Below are 22045 nucleotides of genomic sequence, written 5' to 3'. Positions count from 1 at the left end.
CACTGCCCCAACACCAAAAAACTTTCAGAACATCCTATACTGGGCCGAAAAAGGTGCACATGCTCTGCGGTGCCATTGATGTGAATAAACATGTGAACATCAGAGCAATAAAAAAGGAAAAAACATCAGACACTCACCAGTTGCTGCTTGTGCAAGTTTTGTTGTTTTATTCGTGCAGGTTACAAGTGCATGGAGTGGAGGGGAGGGAGTGGACGCTACACACGTCCAAAGACGACGGCGGCCGTTTCGCACCTGTCTGGTGCTTCAGCTGGTCTGAGACCAGCTGAAGCACCAGACAGGTGCGAAACGGCCGCCGTCGTCTTTGGACGTGTGTAGCGTCCACTCCCTCCCCTCCACTCCATGCACTTGTAACCTGCACGAATAAAACAAAAAAACTTGCACAAGCAGCAACTGGTGAGTGCCTGATGTTTTTTCCTTTTTTATTGCTCTGACAACCATGCCAATGCTTGCCATGGCTGCGATGGCTTTAGAAGTGCACGTAGCCTAAAAGCTTGTTGATTTGCTGCTCTGCAACCTTTCAATAAGTTTTATTCGGATGAGAACCCCGAGCAAGAATCGGACATAAAGTCAAAAGTCTGTGTTCGGTGTTCTGTATGGATCTCGAACTTTACAGTTTGGGTTCGCTCGTCCCTATTCTTGACCACAGAGCATGTCAAAGTTGAATGAGGAGAGAAAAAAAGAGCCTGAAAAAGAAAAATGGTGTAAAATGTTTAAATCCGCAAATATTTTTTTAGCACCAAATACATGCATTTAATTAAAAAGGGCTCCAAATGTGGACAACCCATATAACAGTTCTTTTTGCACCTGCTTGTCTTGTCTTGTCTGGGGAAATCCAAACATATATTACTGGAAGGGGTCCAGGATGGGGATATTTTACTAGGAAGAGGCCAGCATAGGGACATTATTTCACAAAGGGGCTCAGAATAGGGGACATTGTTACATTTTTATAGGAATGGGGGCCATGATATGGGACTTTATATGAGGAAGAGGCCCAGGATGTTGACATTATTACTGGAAGGTACACCAGATGTCACACATTATTTTATTACTACAAGGGAATCAAGATGGGGATATTATTACTGGAGGGGTCCAGGATGAGTAACATTATTACATTATCAGGGGGGATACAATTTTATAGGATTTAGAACGCTACAAGGGCCAGAATGGGGGACATTATATGAGGAAGAGGCCCAGGAAGATGTTGTCATTATTGCTGGAAGGGACACCGGATGTTGGACATTATTACTACAAGAGGCCCAGAATGGGGGACATTATTACCGGAAGGGGCCCAGGATGGGAGACATAATTACTGGAAGGGGCCTAGGATGAGTATCATTATTACATTATCAGAGGGGGGGGGGACACAATTTTATAGGATTTAGAATGCTACAAGGGCCCATACATCTGATGAACATGCATGTGATGGCCCTGTACCAAATATCGCATTGACGCCTATCGGACTCTAGTTATACCTCTGGTGACATCACTGTATTTATGACATTGTACTGTGACATTTCTGTATTTAGTACAATGTCACTGTATTTATTGTCTTTTTTTCAGAATTTATTATTTTCAATTCATCCTGCTCAACTTTCTTGTTAAATTTTGCTTTATACATCACAGACTGTATATTGTCCCTGCATATTTAGGGTACGTGCCCACGATCAGGACCCACTGCATTCATGAGTCTCCTCCGCAAGAGATTGCAGCTGCTTGTGCCCACGATCAGGGTTTGGGGCGCTGCGGTCTATTGCTGTGTTCTCCCTGTGGAAGACTCTTGCATCTCCGTAGCAAAGAATTGACATGCTTGCGGCTCAGAAAGCCACACTGCAGGTCAGTTTTCGCTGCGGGCCGCACACACACAGGGGGCACGAGATTTCTATAAATGCCATCCATATGCTTGTACTGTACAACATAGCATTTTAGACGCAGCTGAAAGCTGCTGGGTCCAAAACGCTGTGAACCCTTATAATCGGCACATACCCTTACAGTTCAAAAAATACTCTCCAAGACATCAACAACAGTGTAGTTTACTGCATCTGAAATATAGTATTTCCTCATATCTTTTGAAAATATTCGTCATACAGAGCTGTACCGAATGTTATGATGTGTTTATATAGGCGTTACATAAAACAGAATATAATAATGTGTTTATATATACGTTATACAGAGCTCTGCAGAATGATGAAGCAACAAGAATTTTTGACAAGTACGATCGGTTCATGGAACTCTTAGATGCTCACGATCAGGAAACTTTCCGCAACTGGTCCGAAAATCTATGTGACGCCTGTGAATCTTATTTGTGTCAACCTATATTACAGTGTGGTGAAGATGGACTGTATGAAACTAACTTTAACCCAATGGTATCTGTTTGGCATTTTCAGAATTCATCTGGGTAGATCTTCAGCTAGTATAGAGCTTGCATTTCTCTATAGGTCATCTATTTGCTGAGTTTCAATATCTACATTTGATTAAATTAATTTGATGTTGTCCATAAGGGGTTATTTCAACCAATCAGAATATAGATGTTCCTGGGTGCAGAATTTTTAACTGACTGACATTCCTGTAAATGATGGTAACTACTATCCAATATTGTGGATGATTCCTTATCTAAAGGGCCATTTACACGCTGCGACATCGCTAGCGATATATCGTCGGGGTCACTGTTCTGTTGTTGTGTCTCTCAGTAATCACACTCAGTGGAGATCTTCAGGCTTTTTATTAGGTGGTATTATCAGCCATAACATCTCTCTCCGCTGCCTGCACTCTGTCTCCTTTAAAGATGATTCCTTGCTGCACTGACAGTTCATCTCTTATGTGGAAGAATGGAGAAACTTCCCTAGGTGCATGCTGCTTGTATTTTGGCCAGCCCTGCAAGATGACAGTCTTTAAGATCTGGAGTATTTTATCCTTCTCTGTACAAGTCTGTATTTGCTTAAACTTGTCTTTTGACACTGCCAGATAGTCACACATATTGATGGTTTCAATTTCATTCTCTTCATCATTTGTGACAGGTAGGTATGCTCTGCTTAGAGTATCTGCAATCAGTAAGTCTCTTCCTGGACAGTAACAGATGTCAAAATCGTATTTCTGAAGTCGTAACAGCATGCGCTGTAGTCTCTTTGGGGCATATAGTAGTGGTTTCTTTGTAATGCTCTCCAATGGCTTGTGATCAGATTGCACTGTTACTCGTCGACCATAGGTGTACTGGTGAAACTTCTCCATCCCAAATACCACAGCCAGTAACTCCTTCTCAATCTGAGCATATCCCTGCTCTGTTGTTGTTAGGGCTCTGCTTGCAAACGTGATTGACTGTTTGTTCTGCATTAGTGTAGCTCCAAGGCCTTTTTCTGAAGCATCACATTGTACCACCACTTCTCGATTTGGGTCGAAATACTTCAGGGTTGCTGCATGTGCAATAGCCTTCTTTACTGACCGGAAAGCAGTTTCCTGGTTTTCTGTCCATTCCCAGAGCACATCTTTGTGGGTTAGCTGTCTCAGTGGCTCACACATATCTGACAGATGCTTGCAAAACTTGGAGAGATAATTTACCATGCCCAGAAATCGTTGTACTCCAAACACATCAGTTGGGGTTGGCAAATCTTGAATTGCTCTCACCTTTTCTGGATCCACTGTTACACCATTTGAGGTCAGAAGATGTCCAATATATGCAGGGCTGGCCATATTTTCAATGAGACTGTGGAGAGATACAAGTTTTTCACAAGACGAAGTCGTAACAGTCACGGTGTTTGTGACGCACATCTGGCGTGGTTAGCGACATCGCAGCATGTGACAGGCTGGAGCAACCTTAAATGATCGCAAAAGAGCCAAAAATCATTTGTTTGAGAGAGGTCGTTCATTTATGAAACATCGATGTCTGGTCAGTAGCGATGTTGTTCCTCATTCCTGCAGCAGCACACATCACTATGTGTGACACCGCAGGAATGACGAACATCTCCTTACTTCCGTCCACCGGCAATGAGGAAGGAAGGAGGTAGGCGGCATGTTCCGGCTGCTCATCTCCGCCCCTCCTCTGCTATTGGACGGCTGCCGTGTGACGTCGCTGTGACACCGCACGAACCGCTCCCTTAGAAAGGAGGCGGTTTACCAGCAACAGCGACGTCGCAGGGAAGGTAAGTCCGTGTGACAGGTGTTAGCGATGTGCGCCACTGGCAGCGATTTGCCCGTGACGCACAACCGACGGGGGCGGCTAGCGATATTGGTACCGATATCGCAGCGTGTAAAGTGCCCTTAAGAGTGTAAATGTTCAAAAAATGAACAATGAAAATGGCAAATTTATTGAACAAGCAGCAAATGATTGGAGCTCAATTTTATAACAAAGGCCTAATATATGTTAAAAATGTTATATAATAAATTTTGGATTTCACGGGATCCTATGTCTATTTATTCTAGCTTTAGATTTTCTTTTAATATCACTTTTTCCTGTTTCATATTTAGCTAGCAGCTGTTCTTCGAGAAGTGAAATATCTCCAGTTTCTGAAAATGTCTAACATTCCAGAGAAGGCCAAAAATTTGTTCCTGAAAAGGAAGGAGCTCCAAAAGGTATCTTTCAAAACATATCTTTCAACACTGTTGTTTTACGCAAGATTGTCAGACATGTAGGTCAGGAGAGCAGACTGTCAGTCATTACATGTCCCACACTGGTAACGCCCCTTTCATTTAACCCCTTCACCCCCGGGTGATTTTTCGTTTTCGTTTTTGCTCCCCTTCTTCCGAGAGCCATAACGTTTTTATTTTTTCTTTCAATCTTGCCATATGAGGGTTTGTTTTTTGTGGGACAAGTTGCAGTTTTGAATGAAACCATTAGTTTTACTAATATGTAAAATTAAGTAATGTGTAAAGTTTTATACTGTACTGGTAAAAATTCCAAGTGCGGTGAAACTACAAAAAAAGGGCAATTGCAGGATAGTTTTGAGGATATTATATTCACAGTGTTCACTATATGGTAAAACTAATGTGTCAGTATGATTCCCCAGGTCAGTACGAGTTCATTAATACTCAACATGTATACTTTTACTTTTTATCTAAGGGGATAAAAAAATTCAGAGGTTTGTCCAAAAAAACAGAATTGCGCGTTTAGTGTCAATTTACGAGACCCGTAGCGTTCTCATTTTTCAGGATCTGGGCCTCAGTGATGGTTTATTTTTTCCATCTTGAGCTGGTGTTTTTAATTATACAATTTTTATGCAGATGCTACGTTTTGATCGCCTATTATTGCATTCTAAAAAATTTTTGTGGCGCCCAAAAAATGTTTGAAATTTTTTCTTGCTATGCCATGTACTGATCACCTTAATTGGTTTTATATTTAGATAGATCGGGTGTTTCTGAAAAATGTGTATATTTTTTTAATTATTTTTTTTTATTTTCAATGGAGTGTATGGGGGTTGATTTGAACTTTTAGTTTGTTTTTATTTTTTAAAACTTTTTTTACATTTTTAATTAATTTTACTAGTCCCCCTAGGGGACTTTATGGATTAGCAGTCTGATTACTTCTGTTGATCAGAGCTGCACAGCTCTGATCAGCAGAAATGTAGTGTTGCTGTGAGAGCTGGCGCTCTTTCGAGTCTTACAGGAAGTATGTCATGGTAGCGTAAGGGGTCATCACACGACCCTAATCTACCATGACAACCTTTGGCTCCCTTTGATCACGTCATGGGGCCTCCGATGCCATCACCTCGGCGGGCCCCAGTCTTCCTGAGTGACTGGGCTGTGGGCGGCGTTTCATGCGATGGGGAAGATCGGACCGCTATAGCGCCGCTCAGAGACTGATTTGGCAATACAAGGTATTTACAAAAAGCCTTCCCTATCAGTTTTACAGAGATGTAGTTACTACTGCAGATTAATGAACCACCCTTTAAATACATCATCTAAAAACATTGATCAGACATAATAAACAGATCCCTGAAGAAGCATTTGTGAGATGGATAGATGCCCTTGGAATTTCATTTTTCAAGGGTTCCCATGCTCGCTTACTCACCTATTTTGTGTATTTTATGTATTTGGTGTCTGTAATGTCTGCATACAATAAAGGATAAACTGTTTTTATATATTGAATTGAGTCCTCGCACATTTTCCCCGTTTTTTTTTTTAAATAAAATTAAGGTAGTCTCACCTCCGAAGTTGTAGTGGATGGTGAGATATGGAGCCTGAAAGTCAAAAGTTCAAAACATTTTTACCCCTTTGCTCATCGATGTAGGCCTATGGCATTTCAATAGAACTGATGCTGGTAATGAGATGACTTTACTTATTCTGCCTCAGTCTTAACAGCAAAGTTGACTAGTGATAGAACAATAATATATCAGTTTATTGTGTCTGCTCTAGTGGTCAGTGAAAAATAATATAAAAAAAGCACCAAAAATGTTTAAAATTAGCCCGATTTATTTTGAAGTTACATTGCCTCTCGGCCATGCTTTTTTAACAGCATTCTAGAAACCTGGACCTCATTTCTCAATGGCTCAATAGGATTCAAAAGACAATCTTACTCGTGGAAAGAGAGCTGGTACATGATGAGCTGAAGCAGATTTATGAGAACCTAGAGCCGGCACTTACCCTTCTGACGTGGTACTCACAAGATTTGGACAATTACATAGAAGAAGCCAAGGAACTGGTGTATAACTTGGATTGCCGGATTCTAAAAGCTAAGCAGAACGTGGAAATGATGCAGATTTTAATGAGTAAGCTGAGTGAAAATTATTTAATCACAAATAAAAATGGAAGAAACCAATTCGTTCAAGGTCTTGGTGATAAGGAAAAAATGGCCAAACACTATACTATTGCTGAGGATATCGGGCAGAAGATTCAAGGACTTCTGATGGTATGATGTTTAGGTCACTTATAAATGATAAAAAATGTGATATTTATCTTCTATTATTTATATAATATATTATTATATATTATATATATATATCTATATATATAATTGCCTTATTCTGTCTGTCTGTCTGTCATGCTCCAAAATTGTGTCACGGTGACAGTGTCACCGTGACATGTCCTTACGGTGACACAAAGCTGATTGGCCGCTGGGTTCGCCATGGCCCCGCCCCCCCACACGGATTGGCCTCTCGCCCCGGCACCCTGCAGGCATTGGCAACTCGCCCACGCCACGCCCCGCCCCCCTCACGCAATAGACGTTAGCTCTCGCCCCCCCCGCATTGCCCGAACTGACACGGTCACGGAGCCACGAATCCCAGGTGAGTACTGTACTCCCCCCCCTTTCCCCCCTCCCCAACGGGAGCCCACATCAGCGTACGCCGCCGCCGTATGCTGGTGTGGGCTCCCGTGCGAGCGGGGGACGTGTTGCGCTGGTAACCATGCTTGCATAGTTACCAGTAAATCAAGGTCCTGCAGCGGCGCGACTTCCACACGCACAAACATAACAGCACACACACACGCATACACACACACATCAGATCGCACTCACTCTCACAAACACCTCACACACACCTCACACACACCTCACACACACCTCACACACACATCGCATCCACATACTCACAGCATCCGGCGATATCGCTTGCTTCTCGGCCTCGATACTGTGCTGTTGTGATCTTCCAGGACCTGACGGAGGATCACATGGCCAGAGGCATGTGGTATGTCCGGATGTTGTGAGTATCAGCGCGTATGTGCGATATCGTCAGTGTCTGTGAGTGGATGCGATCGGGTGTGTGTGAGTGGATGCGATCGGGTGTGTGTGAGTGGATGCGATCGGGTGTGTGTGAGTGGATGCGATCGGGTGTGTGTGAGTGGATGCGATCGGGTGTGTGTGAGTGGATGCGAGGGGCTGAGGCTGGGGACAGAGAGGGGCTGAGGCTGGGGACAGAGAGGGGCTGAGGCTGGGGACAGAGAGGGGCTGAGGCTGGGGACAGAGAGGGGCTGAGGCTGGGGACAGAGAGGGGCTGAGGCTGGGGACAGAGAGGTGCTGAGGCTGGGGACAGAGAGGGGCTGATGCTGCGGGTAGAGAGGCTGATGCTGGTGCAGCATGGGGGATGGATTACAATGGGCGGTGCGCAGCATGGGGGATAGAGCACGTTTGGGAGTGCGCAGCATGGGGAATGGAGCACGTTTGGGAGTGCGCAGCATGGCGGATGGAGCACGTTTGGGAGTGCGCAGCATGGCGGATGGAGCACGTTTGGGAGTGCGCAGCATGGCGGATGGAGCACGTTTAGGAGTGCGCAGCATGGCGGATGAAGCACGTTTGGGAGTGCGCAGCATGGCGGATGGAGCACGTTTGGGAGTGCGCAGCATGGCGGATGGAGCACGTTTGGGAGTGCGCAGCATGGCGGATGGAGCACGTTTGGGAGTGCGCAGCATGGCGGATGGAGCACGTTTGGGAGTGCGCAGCATGGCGGATGGAGCACGTTTGGGAGTGCGCAGCATGGCGGATGGAGCACGTTTGGGAGTGCGCAGCATGGCGGATGGAGCACGTTTGGGAGTGCGCAGCATGGCGGATGGAGCACATTTGGGAGTGCGCAGCATGGCGGATGGAGCACGTTTGGGAGTGCGCAGCATGGCGGATGGAGCACGTTTGGGAGTGCGAAGCATGGCGGATGGAGCACGTTTGGGAGTGCGCAGCCTGGCGGATGGAGCACGTTTGGGAGTGCGCAGCATGGCGGATGGTGCACGTTTGGGAGTGCGCAGCATGGCGGATGGTGCACGTTTGGGAGTGCGCAGCATGGCGGATGGTGCACGTTTGGGAGTGCGCAGCATGGCGGATGGAGCACGATGGGAAGTGCGCAGCATGGGAGATGGAGCACGATGGGGAGTGCGCTGCATGGGGGATGGAGCACGATGGGAAGTGCACAACACACCACACACACACACACACGCACTGCACAACACACCACACACACACACACACACTGGGAACCACAAACAACTGCCCTACACAGACACCTACACACACAGACAACGCTGCACACACACAACACCCAACACACAAACACCGCGGCACACACAAATATACGCACATACCGCACAACACACACATTGCACAAAACATACCTCCCCCCAAAACACACCACACACACACAAACCACGCAACACACAACGCTACAGACACACAGCGCTCCACAAACAACGCAACACACATACAACACCGCTCTCACCCCCGTCACACCCAGACAACACCCAGAACATGTACAGCGCCTACACAAACACTTGGTAACTACACACAACAACATCTATATATATATATAACAAAAATCATACATGAACTACACAATACGTAAATTCTAGAATACCCGATGCGTAGAATCGGGCCACCTTCTAGTATATATATATATATCAAACTAAGAAAATACTGACAGCACCAGTGATGTCAGTGGTGGTCACTGGAGCCAATTATTCATGTCTGTGTCATAATGTCTGTGTCATAATGTCATAATGTCCCTGCAGACTTGTGAATCCTTACATCATGCGCATTGTGCACCGTGAGGTTCCCCGGCACCGGAACGGGCTGTCGTGTGATCACAAGCATGCAATATGCACACTTACAGCCATATTCAGCCTAGACTATTTCTCGCCTTGCTCAATACATTTGCATTGATGGAGACTGCATACCTGCAGTCACATGACAGCCCGCTCCCGGCACCGGAACGACAAAATCCTCACAATGCATAGTGCGCGTGATGTAAGGATACACATACAGTGACAGCAGACTTGTAGTTTCAGACCAAACTAGCCCTTTAATTTACAACGTTCTAACCTTCTAGTAAAAAAAAAAAAAAAAATTAAATGGGCTGAAGAACCCTTTTTATATATTTGAAGGACAAAGGTTTTAAAAAAATTAAAGGGGTAGTCCATTTTATCTTTGTTGTAATAAAAATGTGTTTGAGACCTGATTTCATGAAATTTATTAATAATATGTGTTTCAGGTTCTACTCTTGCACTTCTTAGTCCACAAAATGTACTACTGATGGAGATGCCGGTGACTAGGTCTGCCCTTCTGTGTCCACCAATTAAGAAACACTGAATTATTTTTCTATTGGATGAGGCTAATGGACAAATCTGGTCACATGCTCCTCCATTAGCAGAACAAGAGAGCTGTGAAGTCTGTGGAAAAGGAGAAGGAGGAGAACCTGTGATACTTATGTATTAGTAAGTGCATCAAAATCATGTCTTATGTTGGTTAAAATAATGGTAAAATGGACAACCTCTTTCAAGGGTATCTCCAAGACTTAAAAAAAAAAATATAAAAACAGTACCTAAGCAGTAACAGGCAGGTAATTACTAACTACCTGCCTGTTGTGCCCGACACCATTCTTCGCTGGCACTGAGGGTTAGGGACAGCTCCTGCCAGCAATTCAGCTGCTTCTGATAACATTGTTTCATCCACTCTGCTCTGTAGAGGGCGCATGATAGCCGGCCCCTCAGTGGTGGAAAGCCAGCTGTCAATGAGCAGGACATTGGCTGTCCTTCCCTGTCTGCAGAGCAGAGCGGAAAATAAGCCACACTGTGCTGGCGAAGAAGGGCATCGGGCACAACGGACAGGTAGTTAGCAACTACCATATTTTCCGGATTATAAGACGCACTTTTTCCTCCCTAAAACTGGGGGGTAAAATGGGGCCACATCTTGCCATCCTGATTTTGCTTACCAGGACAGCAGTGATGGAGCGGGGTCATAGAAGGCAGGGTCGGGGATGCTGAGGGCTCGGAGGAGCAGTAGAGAGGCTCAGAAGGGTCACAGGATGGGGTGTCTTGGTGGCGGGTGCATTGATATGACTGTGGGCTCCATGGAATCGCCCGTGGTTGACGCGATAGACTTCAAGAAAGTTGCCCCGGAGGTGGCGCATGCACAGATTGATGTGATGGACTTCACGGCCATCTTCTTGAATTATAAGATGGACCTTCATTATAACATTAAAAATTATTTTTTCCTATTTTCCTCCTCTAAATTTGGTGTGCGTCTTATAATCCGTTGCGTCTTATACAACGAAAAAAAACGGTACCTGCCTGTTAGTACTTAGCCACATTTTTTTTTAAAGTCCCGTATTTATACTTTAATTCATCCATGGCAAAAACTTACCATTGGCACATAATATTAAACATCTATTTAGCAATGCTGTGACTTATATACAGGTTACTTTATTGATCCGTTTATATGTGTCTACACAAGGGCATAGTGTAAAATGACAATATATTCATTATATTAGGTGACCCTTAGGATACAGTATATAATCACAGGCTGTATCTCGCTTGCTTTATTTTTGCAGAGCAATCAGCAGTTGTTTCGAGCCGACCTTCACTCGGAAAAATGGAAGACATACACCGAGTACATAGACCACATGATTTTAGAAGGATTGCGCCAAGCAGTGAAGTGCTCGCTCCAGTACCTGATTGATAACACCAAACCATCATGCAAAAACCTGCCTCTGTTTAAAGTGGATCTTTTCCTTAATGGAAGTGAGATGAGCTTTGCTCCTTCCTTGGACCTTGACATCGGTGGTAATTTTTATACCATCATAGAAGGTTTAGTTGTGGACACTTTCCGAATTGCATCTTTTATACCTCGTGTCGCTGTGCATCTTGGAAAATCTACTTATCAGGTATTTATGTTGCTTTGCATTGTTAGTAACTACCACGATGGTAATGTCTGTGTAACTTGTAAATAGTGTTTTTAACAACTCATTTGGTTTTTATATTTTTTTTTATTTAATGGGATTTTCAGTTAAAAAACTACCATTAAAATACCCTACTAAGAAATTCCCTTGTCGTTCTGGACCCTTGTCTATTAGCCTGCGCCCAAAGAGGGTCTCTCCTTTCTTTAGGGAACCTGGGGTGTCCGTGCATTACATGGGCAGTCTATACATAATGGGTAATTTTGATGGTTTGATGCTCAGGGTACTGTCAGCAGAACACACTGATTCCGTTTATCCTGAAAAAAATGTTGCTCTTGCTGTTTATATATGGAATCATTTGCAAAAAATGGCAGTTCATTAATAGATGTTTTCCATTGATGCGCATTAGATGATTATTATGTCAGGAAATGCTAGTTGCCTGCTAATATAGGGAAAAACTGCAGGTAAATAGCATTTCTGGACAAGACAGGTTCCCTTTAAAGGGAACCTGTCAGGTGCAATATGCACCCAAAACCACAAGCAGTTCTGGGTGTATATTGCTAATCCCTGCCTATCCATCCCTGTATCTAGTAGCATTGATAAAGAGATCTTTAGAACAAGTATTTGTAAAGATCCTTTATGATATGCTAATGAGCGCAGGGACTAGTCGCAAGGGCGTTATTTCTTCCCTTGGTTAGTCGGCCCCCTTAGCATCTAAACACTCCCCCGTGGGTGTGCTAACATGCTAATGAATGTGCTGCGTCAGAGACATGGTTGCTCTCACCTTTCTGCTGCCACCGCGCCCAACGATAGTTTTCTGCTCGTTGTGCATGATCCCCGCACTTCGGGTCATGCGCACTACGAAGCTGGGTGTACGCATCCCAGCTTCAAACTGGTGTAGTACGCATGACTGGAAGTCCTGGGTTCATACGCACTGAGCCGAAACCCAGCGGTGGCAGCAGAGAGCTGAGTGGAAGCATCCTCTGACACCCACAGGAACGTGCTTACATGCTAAGGGGACCAACTAGCCAAGGGAAATAACGCCTTTACGACTAGTCGCTGGCCTCATCATTAGCATATCGTAAAGGATCTTTAGAAATACTTTTTCTAAAGATCCCTTTATCTATGTTACTATAGACTGGAACAGTTAGATAGGGATTAGAAATATGCACCCAGAACTGATCGTGGTTCTGGGTGAATACTTGACCTGACAGGTTCCTTTTAAAGTGTAAGTGCACTTTCAGAAATCTATCAAAAAGATTTGACCAGTGGGACTGAGACTTCCTCAATTACTAAAAGGAAAGGGCAGAGGCACTCTCTAGACACTTCTCTACTCTCAGTGAATAGAAAGTCTATGACCTGCCTCTCAGCCTTGGAGGAGAGCAGCCGTCGGTTACAAAGCTTATATGTTGTAAAAACCCCCAACAAGCTAATCTTTTGCTAATCTGCATAGGGCTGTTCAGTCTCTGTCCCCAGCCAGTCAAAAAGTGGCCTCACAAACCAACATGGCAAAATATTTTGAGACTTTTGGTTTTCAGAAAGTTTGCTGCTTCAGTTTTCATAGTGGCAATTTGCATTAACCCTAGATTGTTATAAAAAGCAATCAGATATATTACAAAGCTATTTTTTTACCATTAAAATTAACAGTCACAAAACCCTTATTTCCAGTGATTTTCAGTGGCTATAAAATGTTGCAAATATGGGATAGCTGGAAACCAGGGCTCCTATGCTGACCCTCCAGCTAGGAGGCCCTAAACTATCCCTAATCTCAGGGATACTTTTGATGGTGGAGATGCCTGAGTCTCCTTCCTGGTCCTGCTACTGACCAGTTCTGATTTGATACTCCTACCCCCTACCCCAGGGAGACAGGAATAAGATGAAACCCACAGAAATAGACAGGGGAATACAAATCTCTGTCATTCAGCATGCACACATAGAGGTATAAGAAAATAAAAGATTAGGAGGAAAACAAGAGTAGGAAGGAAATAACAAGACAACAGGTGTAAACTCCACAACTGCTCCAAACAAAAAGCAACACTTTTATCAGAAAGTCTGGGACACCAAAGCTCACAGACCAACACAAAATAAACTATAGCTGGCATGGGTAGATTTCATCCAGCATAAATAGGAGTGGAGCAGATTTGATTGGCTTCCCCACCACATGTGCTGAAAGGAACTTAACAAGCACACTAGCACTGATTAACTCCCACTAGCCTGCCTGTGAATCATCACACAGCAGGTCGACGCCCGAGTCTGCCTGCATTGATCCCATACAACAGAGAATCAATTGGGCTGAGGTTTCGAATCTTCAATGTGAACAGAGCCCGACTCTGCCATGACAGTCAACGAAGTTTGTGCACAAATACGTGTGTCATAAAATGACCTGCTTACATAACTTCAGTGATCTCCTTAGCTCAGGTGAAAGGGTGAAAGTGTCAAAGAGATTAAGGCAGCTGATATCACTCTGTCATGCTCACTGAATTATAAAAGCAGACGGGTTGCTTTAAAAGAGGACTGTTACTTGAAATCATTATTTTCCTCTGTTAACCATGATTACCTCCAAGGAAATATATGCAGTCATCACTACTTTGCATTAGAATTGCTTTAAAGGCAAATTGACTGCTGCTTGTGAAGCGGGCTTTACACGCTACAATTTATCTAACAATGTGTCGGCGGGGTCACGTCGTAACTGACGCACATCCGGCATCGTTAGTTACATTGTAGCGTGTGATACCTCCGTGCCATTGCGATTGAACGTTAAAACGTTGATCGCACGCACATCGTTCAATTACTAAAAATTGAACGTCAGGTTGTTCAATGTTCCCGAGGCAGCACACATCGCAGTGTGTGACACCCCGGGAATGATGAACTGCAGCTTACCTGCGTCCTGCGGCTCCCGCCGGCAATGCGGAAGGAGGGAGGTGGGTGGGATGTTTACTTCCCGCTCATCTCCGCCCCTCCACTTCTATTGTCCGGCTGGCGCGTGACGTTGCGGTGACGCCGAACATCCCTCCCACTCCAGGAAGTGGATGTTCGCCACCCACATCGAGGTCGCATGGAAGGTAAGTACGTGTGATGGGAAATAATCGTTTGTGCGACACGGTCAACAAATTGAAAGTGCCGCACATACGATGGGGGCGGATCACATCGCATATGATATCGTATGTAATATCGTAAGGTGTAAAGCAGATTGTCCCTAAATCAATCATTTATTAGAGCATCGAGAGACAGGTTCAGTTGCTGTGAAGAAGACTTCAGGCCACCCAAGAAATTCCAGCAAGTGCCAGCATCAACTGGTTAGGAAGATTTTTCTGTGGAATTGATTGAACACTAGTGCAAAGCTTGCTCAGGAATGGCAGCAGGCAGGTATCAGTGCACCTGCACACTGTGAGGCTAGATCTTTTGGAGGCTTGCGTGATGTCAAAAAGGGCAGGAAGGAAACCACTTCTCTTCAAGGAAATATCATGGATAGATTGACATTCTGCAAAATGTACAGAGATTGGACTGCAAAGCCTGATACGAATGTGTCAAATGTCACAAGTCAATGCAAACGTTTTTTTAGCTGAAATTATGATTTTTTTATGCAGGTTGTTTGGAACACTTTTCAGCATTAGAAAAGAACGGGTGACTTATGTGTCAAATGTTACAGGTCAAATTTAGCTCAAGGTGCAACTATTTTATATATGTAATGTAACAAATGATTTCTATATAAATGTATTTATTCAACACCTTTTTTTGACACACATTTGGCATCTCTAGAGTAGGTGACTTGTTTGAGACTTTTATGTAGAAATGCATTGGTAAATATGTCATACTTTACACCCAAAAGCTTTAGTCCCCTTTTGTTGTCATTTTTATATTTTAGTGTAAGTAACAAAAATTGTGTAATAAATGCTTAAATCATTGAGAAATTTGGCTTAGATATTTAAAAGGATTAAAAGTAAAACATTGCACAAAAATATGGCTGCAAACTCAATGATGAATAGATTTATATAAAAATGCATTCATAAATATATCATACTTTACACCCAAAAGGTTTATTCCCCTATTGTTGTCATTTTTATATTTTAGTGTAAGTAACAAAACTTGTGTAATAAATGCTTAAATTGTTGATAAATTTGGCTTTGGCATTTAAAATAATTAAAAGTCAAAAATTCCACAAAAAAATGTAGCTGCAAACGCAATGATGAATAGGTTTATATAAATATGCATTCATAAATATGTCGTACTTTACACTCAAAAGGTTTAGTCCCCTTTTGTTGTCATTTTTATATTTTAGTGTAAGTAACAAAACTTGTGTAATATGGTAAATTCATAAATCATTGATAAATTTGGCTTAGGCATTTTAAATAATTAAAAGTAAAAAATTGCACAAAAATTTAGCTGCAAACCCAATGATGAATAGGTTTATATAAAAATGCATTCATCAATATGTCGTACTTTACACCCAAAAGGTTTAGTCCCCTTTTGTTGTCATTTTTATATTTTAATGTAAGTAACAAAACTTGTTAATAAATGCTTAAATCATTGATAAATTTGGCTTAGGCATTTAAAACAATTAAAAGTCAAAAATTGCACAAAAATTTAGCTGCAAACACAATGATAGGTTTTCTACAAATACAAGGAATCTCTCTGCATATATTTTAGTAGCATCTAGTGTGTCATTTTATGGTATACAGCACCACCGCCACCAGTGTGTAAAGTATAAAATGCTAATTAATTCAGAGTAGACCATTTCAACCTAAAATGTGGTCAGTATCCATCACGACTGAATACTCCGCCACTCTCAAAATTGAATAGTACTTTTTTTTTTTCCTGTTCTTTGTAGAGACATTTCTACATTTCTCTCTTTATTGGGGAAAAAATAATCACAGTCTTTCACATACAGCTCATTTTTATGTCTTGCATGTAGCTCGACGTTGATGAGATGGAGGAGTTGAAAGAAATGCATGGAGAAATTATGAGAAGGGTGCACTCGACCATTGTTAATGTAAAAGAGTATCAGAGACACTTTAAAAAGTACAGCTATTTGTGGACGGATGATAAAACTGAATTCATGAAGCAGTTCCTCCAGTACGGCCGCTTTCTTAGCACCGAGGAGATGGAATTGTATGCAGATTATGAACTGCAGGAATGTTCTCCGCAGTTAGAGCACTTCAAGAAACAGGTAAAGCGCTGCAGAAACAAAATGACTCAATTTGAATTGTCATCCAGTGGAAAATATTATGGCTTCTCGCTGATATACACGGGTAACCGCCGCCCTGAAGCTGAACATCATCTCTCTGTTTTAACTGGAAAACCATCATATACCAAAATGTATATAACCCCTGTTCTTCTGAGTAATTGGTATTAAATGAAGAAGAACAGAGTGAGAAATAGTAAGATGGATGTTGGAGAAGACAGTTTTAACCTTTGTTCCAGGAGAATTGTTTGCTACTGCTCATTGTCTCCATAAAGTGGAGATTTATAGGGTTATGTAGAGATGGCGGTTGCTCATTTAAAGGAAAAACGACGCTGCAACATGGACGTCCTCAGATGCCGGGTCATTTTAACATTCATTTCTTAAAAAGCCATTTAATTTTAACCCTGAAAACTGTCTGATCTCCATTGGGTCAACATTTTTCCAGTTTTTTTTTACTGATTTGTTTTTTTTGCCTACAAACAGTTAAAGAGGACCAACCACCAGAATTTTCATATATATATATACTAAAGCCAGTGCTATACTGGCGCTATCATGCTGATTCTATACATACCTTTAGTTTTGAGATCGGATGTATACCTTCTGAAATATAGGCAACTAAAGTTTGTGAAATTCACTGTTACTTGATTGATAGCAGCTACAGAATATCTAATAGGTGAGTCGGGTTTTGCTAGTTATTCCCGCCCCTGTCTGCCTGCCTGTCCTTCCTCTCCCTGTCCTTCCTCCCTCCTTCCTCCCCCTGTAATAACAGAGACAGGGAAGGAAGGACAGGCAGCAGACAGGGGCAGGAATAAATAACTAGCAAAACCCGACCCACCTATTAGATATTCTGTTGCACCTCTCATCAAATAGTGCATTTCACAAACTTTACTTACCTGTATTTCAGAAAGTATACATCCGATGTCACAATTACAGGCATGTATAGAATCAGCATGATAGCACCAGTATAGCACTGGCTTTAATTTATATATGAAAATCCTAGTGGTTGGTCCTCTTTAATGACACCATCATTTTCTATATATAGTGGGATTACAAAGTGCCTCTGTGCTTCTGTGGTTTAGGATCCGAGAGGTAACATCTCTTTTGTTAGCAAGCATCATTAATAGAGATGATCGAATACCTCAAATATTCGGCTTCGCGAATATTGGACGAATAACTCGCCGCTATGCGAATATTCGATGCGCAATGTAAGTCTACTGGAAGCCCGAATAGTTCAGAATAGTTGTTATTCGGGTTTACCATAGACTTACATTGCACATCAAATATTCGCGAATAGTCGAATCGCGCCGACTTATTCGGAAAATATTCGCGAAGCCGAATATTTAAGGTATTCGATCATCCCTAATCATTAATTCATTCTATGCAAGACGTGTGGTCATCATCATGCATTGGTGGAAAAAGTTAGGAATCCTTCTACATAATACTAGTAAAGTAGCATAATAGCATTTAAAAATTATACTGTAGTAGCGGTTGTAAAAGGTCCTTGATAGTGATGCATGAGGACTTACCTGTAATTTCACATGTAGGCACATAATGTTTTTTGGATCCATGAAAATCCATCAGAAAAAATTATGCATGGTAGTTTGGATGCCATATTGTTAATCCAAGACAATAGTACCATACAGATGGAATAGAGTATGGCGGCATGTGGATCTGCTGTGTGCATAAAACTTAGAATTTTGCAATATACGGTAGTTTACATATAACAGATGTGGTGCAAGCCGTTTGTTTTTCGTCACACATTAAGACAGAACTCTTTTGTACTTAACTTAGCAAATCTTCAATGGATCCTACTTCTACTAATAGCGGGGACCACTCTCTTTTTTTTGTGGGCTCATGGAAGCATCATTGATAGTAGGAAGGATATTGGGGCCCTGTAGTGGCAAAAGGGGAGCAAATACATCTCATAGTGGAGAAAGTCTGTATTTCCTTTGTTTCTCCCCTGATTGCTTATGTTTTATGTATTATTGAATATTGATTTGTTATGTTTCATCAGATCAATATTTATGAGTCACTTTATGATGAAGTTGGGGAGTTTGAAGATGAACGGACATTTAATGGGTGGCTCCTCGTAGATATGAGGCCTTTTAAGATCTCTCTGATGAATGCCGTTAAGAGATGGAGTTGGATGTTTAAAGACCATTTATTAAATCACGTTACATGCAGGTAACCTCCGTGTTTCTATTTCTTTTTTTGCTATTTTGGTCTTTGGACTTATCTAAACCAAGTTCAGGGCCCTTTGATCCCTAACAAACAAAGCTTTCTTCATGCTGTATTAGGTGGGCAGTGCCCATGATTTAAATATGCTATGTCTAATGTGAATACTGTTAAATAATGTGAATGCATGTGTTAGTATTTAAGTGGTTCTTAGAGAAGAACAAGTTTCGTATGTAGTAGACTAGGTTGCCAAATTCTGCCACCTAGTGTCGGGTTAGGTTAGCGGTAAAGCACGTTTTAGAAGAAGACTCTAGATAAGATAGGGTTAAGGGTTTAGTGGAAGGGAGGAGTGAGAGGTGGCAGGGCTAGATGAGGATGCTCAGTGGAAAGTCAGTAAAGAAGTGTGTTTAAAGTGAGAGGACATGGCCTCTGTACTAGCGTCAGTCAGGGAACCCCGAGGTAACCTCTGGAGGTCCGGAGCCTATGGCTCACCATGGCGGGCTTAGAGAATCGTTCGGCTAGAGAAGCTGCCAGAGCCCAGAAATGGACGAAGGTGTGCGTTATTAGGGGGGAGGAGGAAAAGACCCCGGAGTATTGAGAACGAGGTCAGAGATAGCAGAAGACAGAACAAGGAGTAGTACCCTGGAGGCTACGGCTCACCCCAGTGAGCTTAGAGAATCGTCCGGCTAGAGAAGCTGCTGGAGCCCAGAAATGGACGAAGGTGTGCGGTATTAGGGGAAGGAGGCACAGACCCCGGAGTGTTGTGGACAAGGTCTGATATAGCGGGGGACAGAACGAGGAGTAGTACCACACAGAGTCTGAAAGGAAGGCCATGTCTGTCATAATGGTGGGAAGAATAAAAATAAAGAAGACTGGTTGGCTAAGTGAACTCTAGTGTTGCGTGTTTTACTATCCGGCATTGTCGACGACTAGCAGCAGTGGTAATGCCAAAAGCAGCAAATAAGTGTCATGTTGAAAGAAAGCAAGCCCCCACTTGGCCTAGGGTCGGCCCATTACTTCAATGCATCACAATCGTACTGCCATTCCTAATGTGCCCACTGATGGAGAGGCACATGACCACACTTTCCTCAGCCTCCTCCAAGACAAAACATATTTCATGGGAAGCTATCCTGATAATTGGCAGTGGTCACATTCCCTTCTATAGGTAGGTACATTAAGGACGGCAGTTTCTCTATTGCAGTCAATGGAGAAACTTTATTGACATGGGGTCCGTGCATCAAAATGCATAATACTTTATTTTTAGGAGAGGCAGACCCCTTTAATTAATGAATGAAGTAACAATGGAAGCATCATGCAGCAGAGATTTCGAAAGACTCTTAGGCGGGCTTTGCACACTGCGACATCGCAGGTGCGATGTCGGTGGGGTCAAATTGAAAATGACGCACTTCCGGCATCGCATGCGACATCGCAGTGTGTAAAGTCTCGATGATACGATTAACGAGCACAAAAGCGTCGTAATCGTATCATCGGTGCAGCGTCGGCGTAATTCATAATTACGCTGACGAGACAGTCCGATGTTGTTCCTCGCTCCAGCGGCAGCACACATCGCTGTGTGTGAAGCCGCAGGAGCGAGGAACATCTCCTACCGGCGTCACTGCGGCTTCCATAGGTTATGCGGAAGGAAGGAGGTGGGCAGGATGTTTACATCCTGCTCATCTCCGCCCCTCCGCTCCGATTGGCCGCCTGCCGTGTGACGTCACAGTGACGCCGCACGACCCGCCCCCTTAACAAGGAGGCGGGTCGCCGGCCACAGGGACGTCGCACGGCAGGTGAGTGTGTGTGTGAAGCTGGCGTAGCGATAATTTTCGCTACGCCAGCAATCACCACATATCGCTGCTGCGACGGGGGCGGGGACTATCGCACTCGGCATCGCAGCATCGGCCTGCGATGTCGCAGTGTGCAAAGTGCCCCTTAGGGTACACAGAGTTTATTGGCAAGTCTTTTGGAGTGGGACTGCTCAAGAAAACCTCTAAAATAGCGCTCAAAAAATACTTGAAAAACTCTTCATATTCATGTAATTTATAAAAAAGTAACTTGTTGTTTATATATTTAGTCTTTTGAGCATTTTATTAGCTTCAGGTTTTCAAAGCTGGCAAGTATTTTAAAAAAGTGAGCTGTAACCTCTTCAGGCGTCTTCTGCTATGAAGCCGCTCCATACTTTACAATAGAAGTTAATGTGAAGTCTACAAAAATGGCACAAAGATCATGGGTGCATACTTGAAGGGTATGTGCACACGGAGTTTTTTAAGCAGAAACTGCTTCATGAGAGTCTCCTATGTGGAATTTTCTAGGGATTTTTTTTGTTCTGAAACTGTTTTCCTTTAGTGTTTTGTTGAAGCTGTTTCTATCAATGATTTTTTAATTTTTAATAAGTGTTTTTGTGGATGATTTTCCTCACTTTTTTGATATCCATTCAACAATTAATAAAATTCTAGTGGTTTATTAGGAGAAAACATTTAAAAAATACTTTCAAAATGCTTAAAAGGAAACACAAGTATCTTTGTTGCATTTCTCTTGCCTTTTCATTGATTTCTATTGTAAAGTTTGCAGATCAACCTCCTGTTGAGCTGTTGAGCTCTGCATAACCCCGCCCCAACCACTGATTGGCAGCTCTCTGCCTATGCACAGTGTACACAGAAAGCAGCCAATCAGAGGTGTGGGTGAGAATATACACAGCTCGTGAATATGCTCCTGATAAAACAGTTATTTTACTAAAACTACAGCAAGCAGCCAAGTAAGTGACACATCACTGGAATCAGGGTGTCATGATTCACTTTTGACTCTGCTCTATGCACAGCCATTGTGTCCTAAGTTTTTACTTGTTGTCTGTATTCGCCAGGTTTAGGCTCGGTGCCTATTTGGTCGTGACTCGTTTTGGGTGATCGTTCTGCCTTTGCTGTGAATACATATAAAATAGATTACAGTTTGGGGCTCCCTCTTGTGGTCAGTGCTGGTAGTGCAGTTTACTTGCTGAATGGGAACCAGCCATCTGACGAGGATTGGCAATCAGGCCATTCGGATTGGGCCTATATAGCTGAGTAGTGTTCTCTTGTTTTTGGCCGGTGCTCAA

General features: G+C 43.0%; 1 protein-coding gene across 1 annotated transcript in view; it reads left to right on the top strand.

Moving 5' to 3' along the window:
• Positions 1 to 2243: 2243 nt before the first annotated feature.
• LOC142245878 (dynein axonemal heavy chain 11-like) overlaps positions 2244 to 22045 on the top strand; it is a 519159-nt gene continuing 499357 nt past the window's right edge. Inside the window, exons 1-6 of the mRNA XM_075318873.1 lie at positions 2244 to 2384; positions 4480 to 4584; positions 6464 to 6856; positions 11253 to 11585; positions 16510 to 16764; positions 18794 to 18963. Coding sequence (XP_075174988.1) covers positions 2244 to 2384; positions 4480 to 4584; positions 6464 to 6856; positions 11253 to 11585; positions 16510 to 16764; positions 18794 to 18963 — 1397 coding nt within the window. The remainder of the gene's footprint in view (positions 2385 to 4479; positions 4585 to 6463; positions 6857 to 11252; positions 11586 to 16509; positions 16765 to 18793; positions 18964 to 22045) is intronic.

This window comes from Anomaloglossus baeobatrachus, chromosome 7, assembly GCF_048569485.1.
Source record: "Anomaloglossus baeobatrachus isolate aAnoBae1 chromosome 7, aAnoBae1.hap1, whole genome shotgun sequence".
Lineage (NCBI taxonomy): Eukaryota > Metazoa > Chordata > Amphibia > Anura > Aromobatidae > Anomaloglossus > Anomaloglossus baeobatrachus.
The sequence above is the reverse complement of the archived record's forward strand: the minus strand, read 5'-3'. Positions and strand labels throughout refer to the sequence as shown.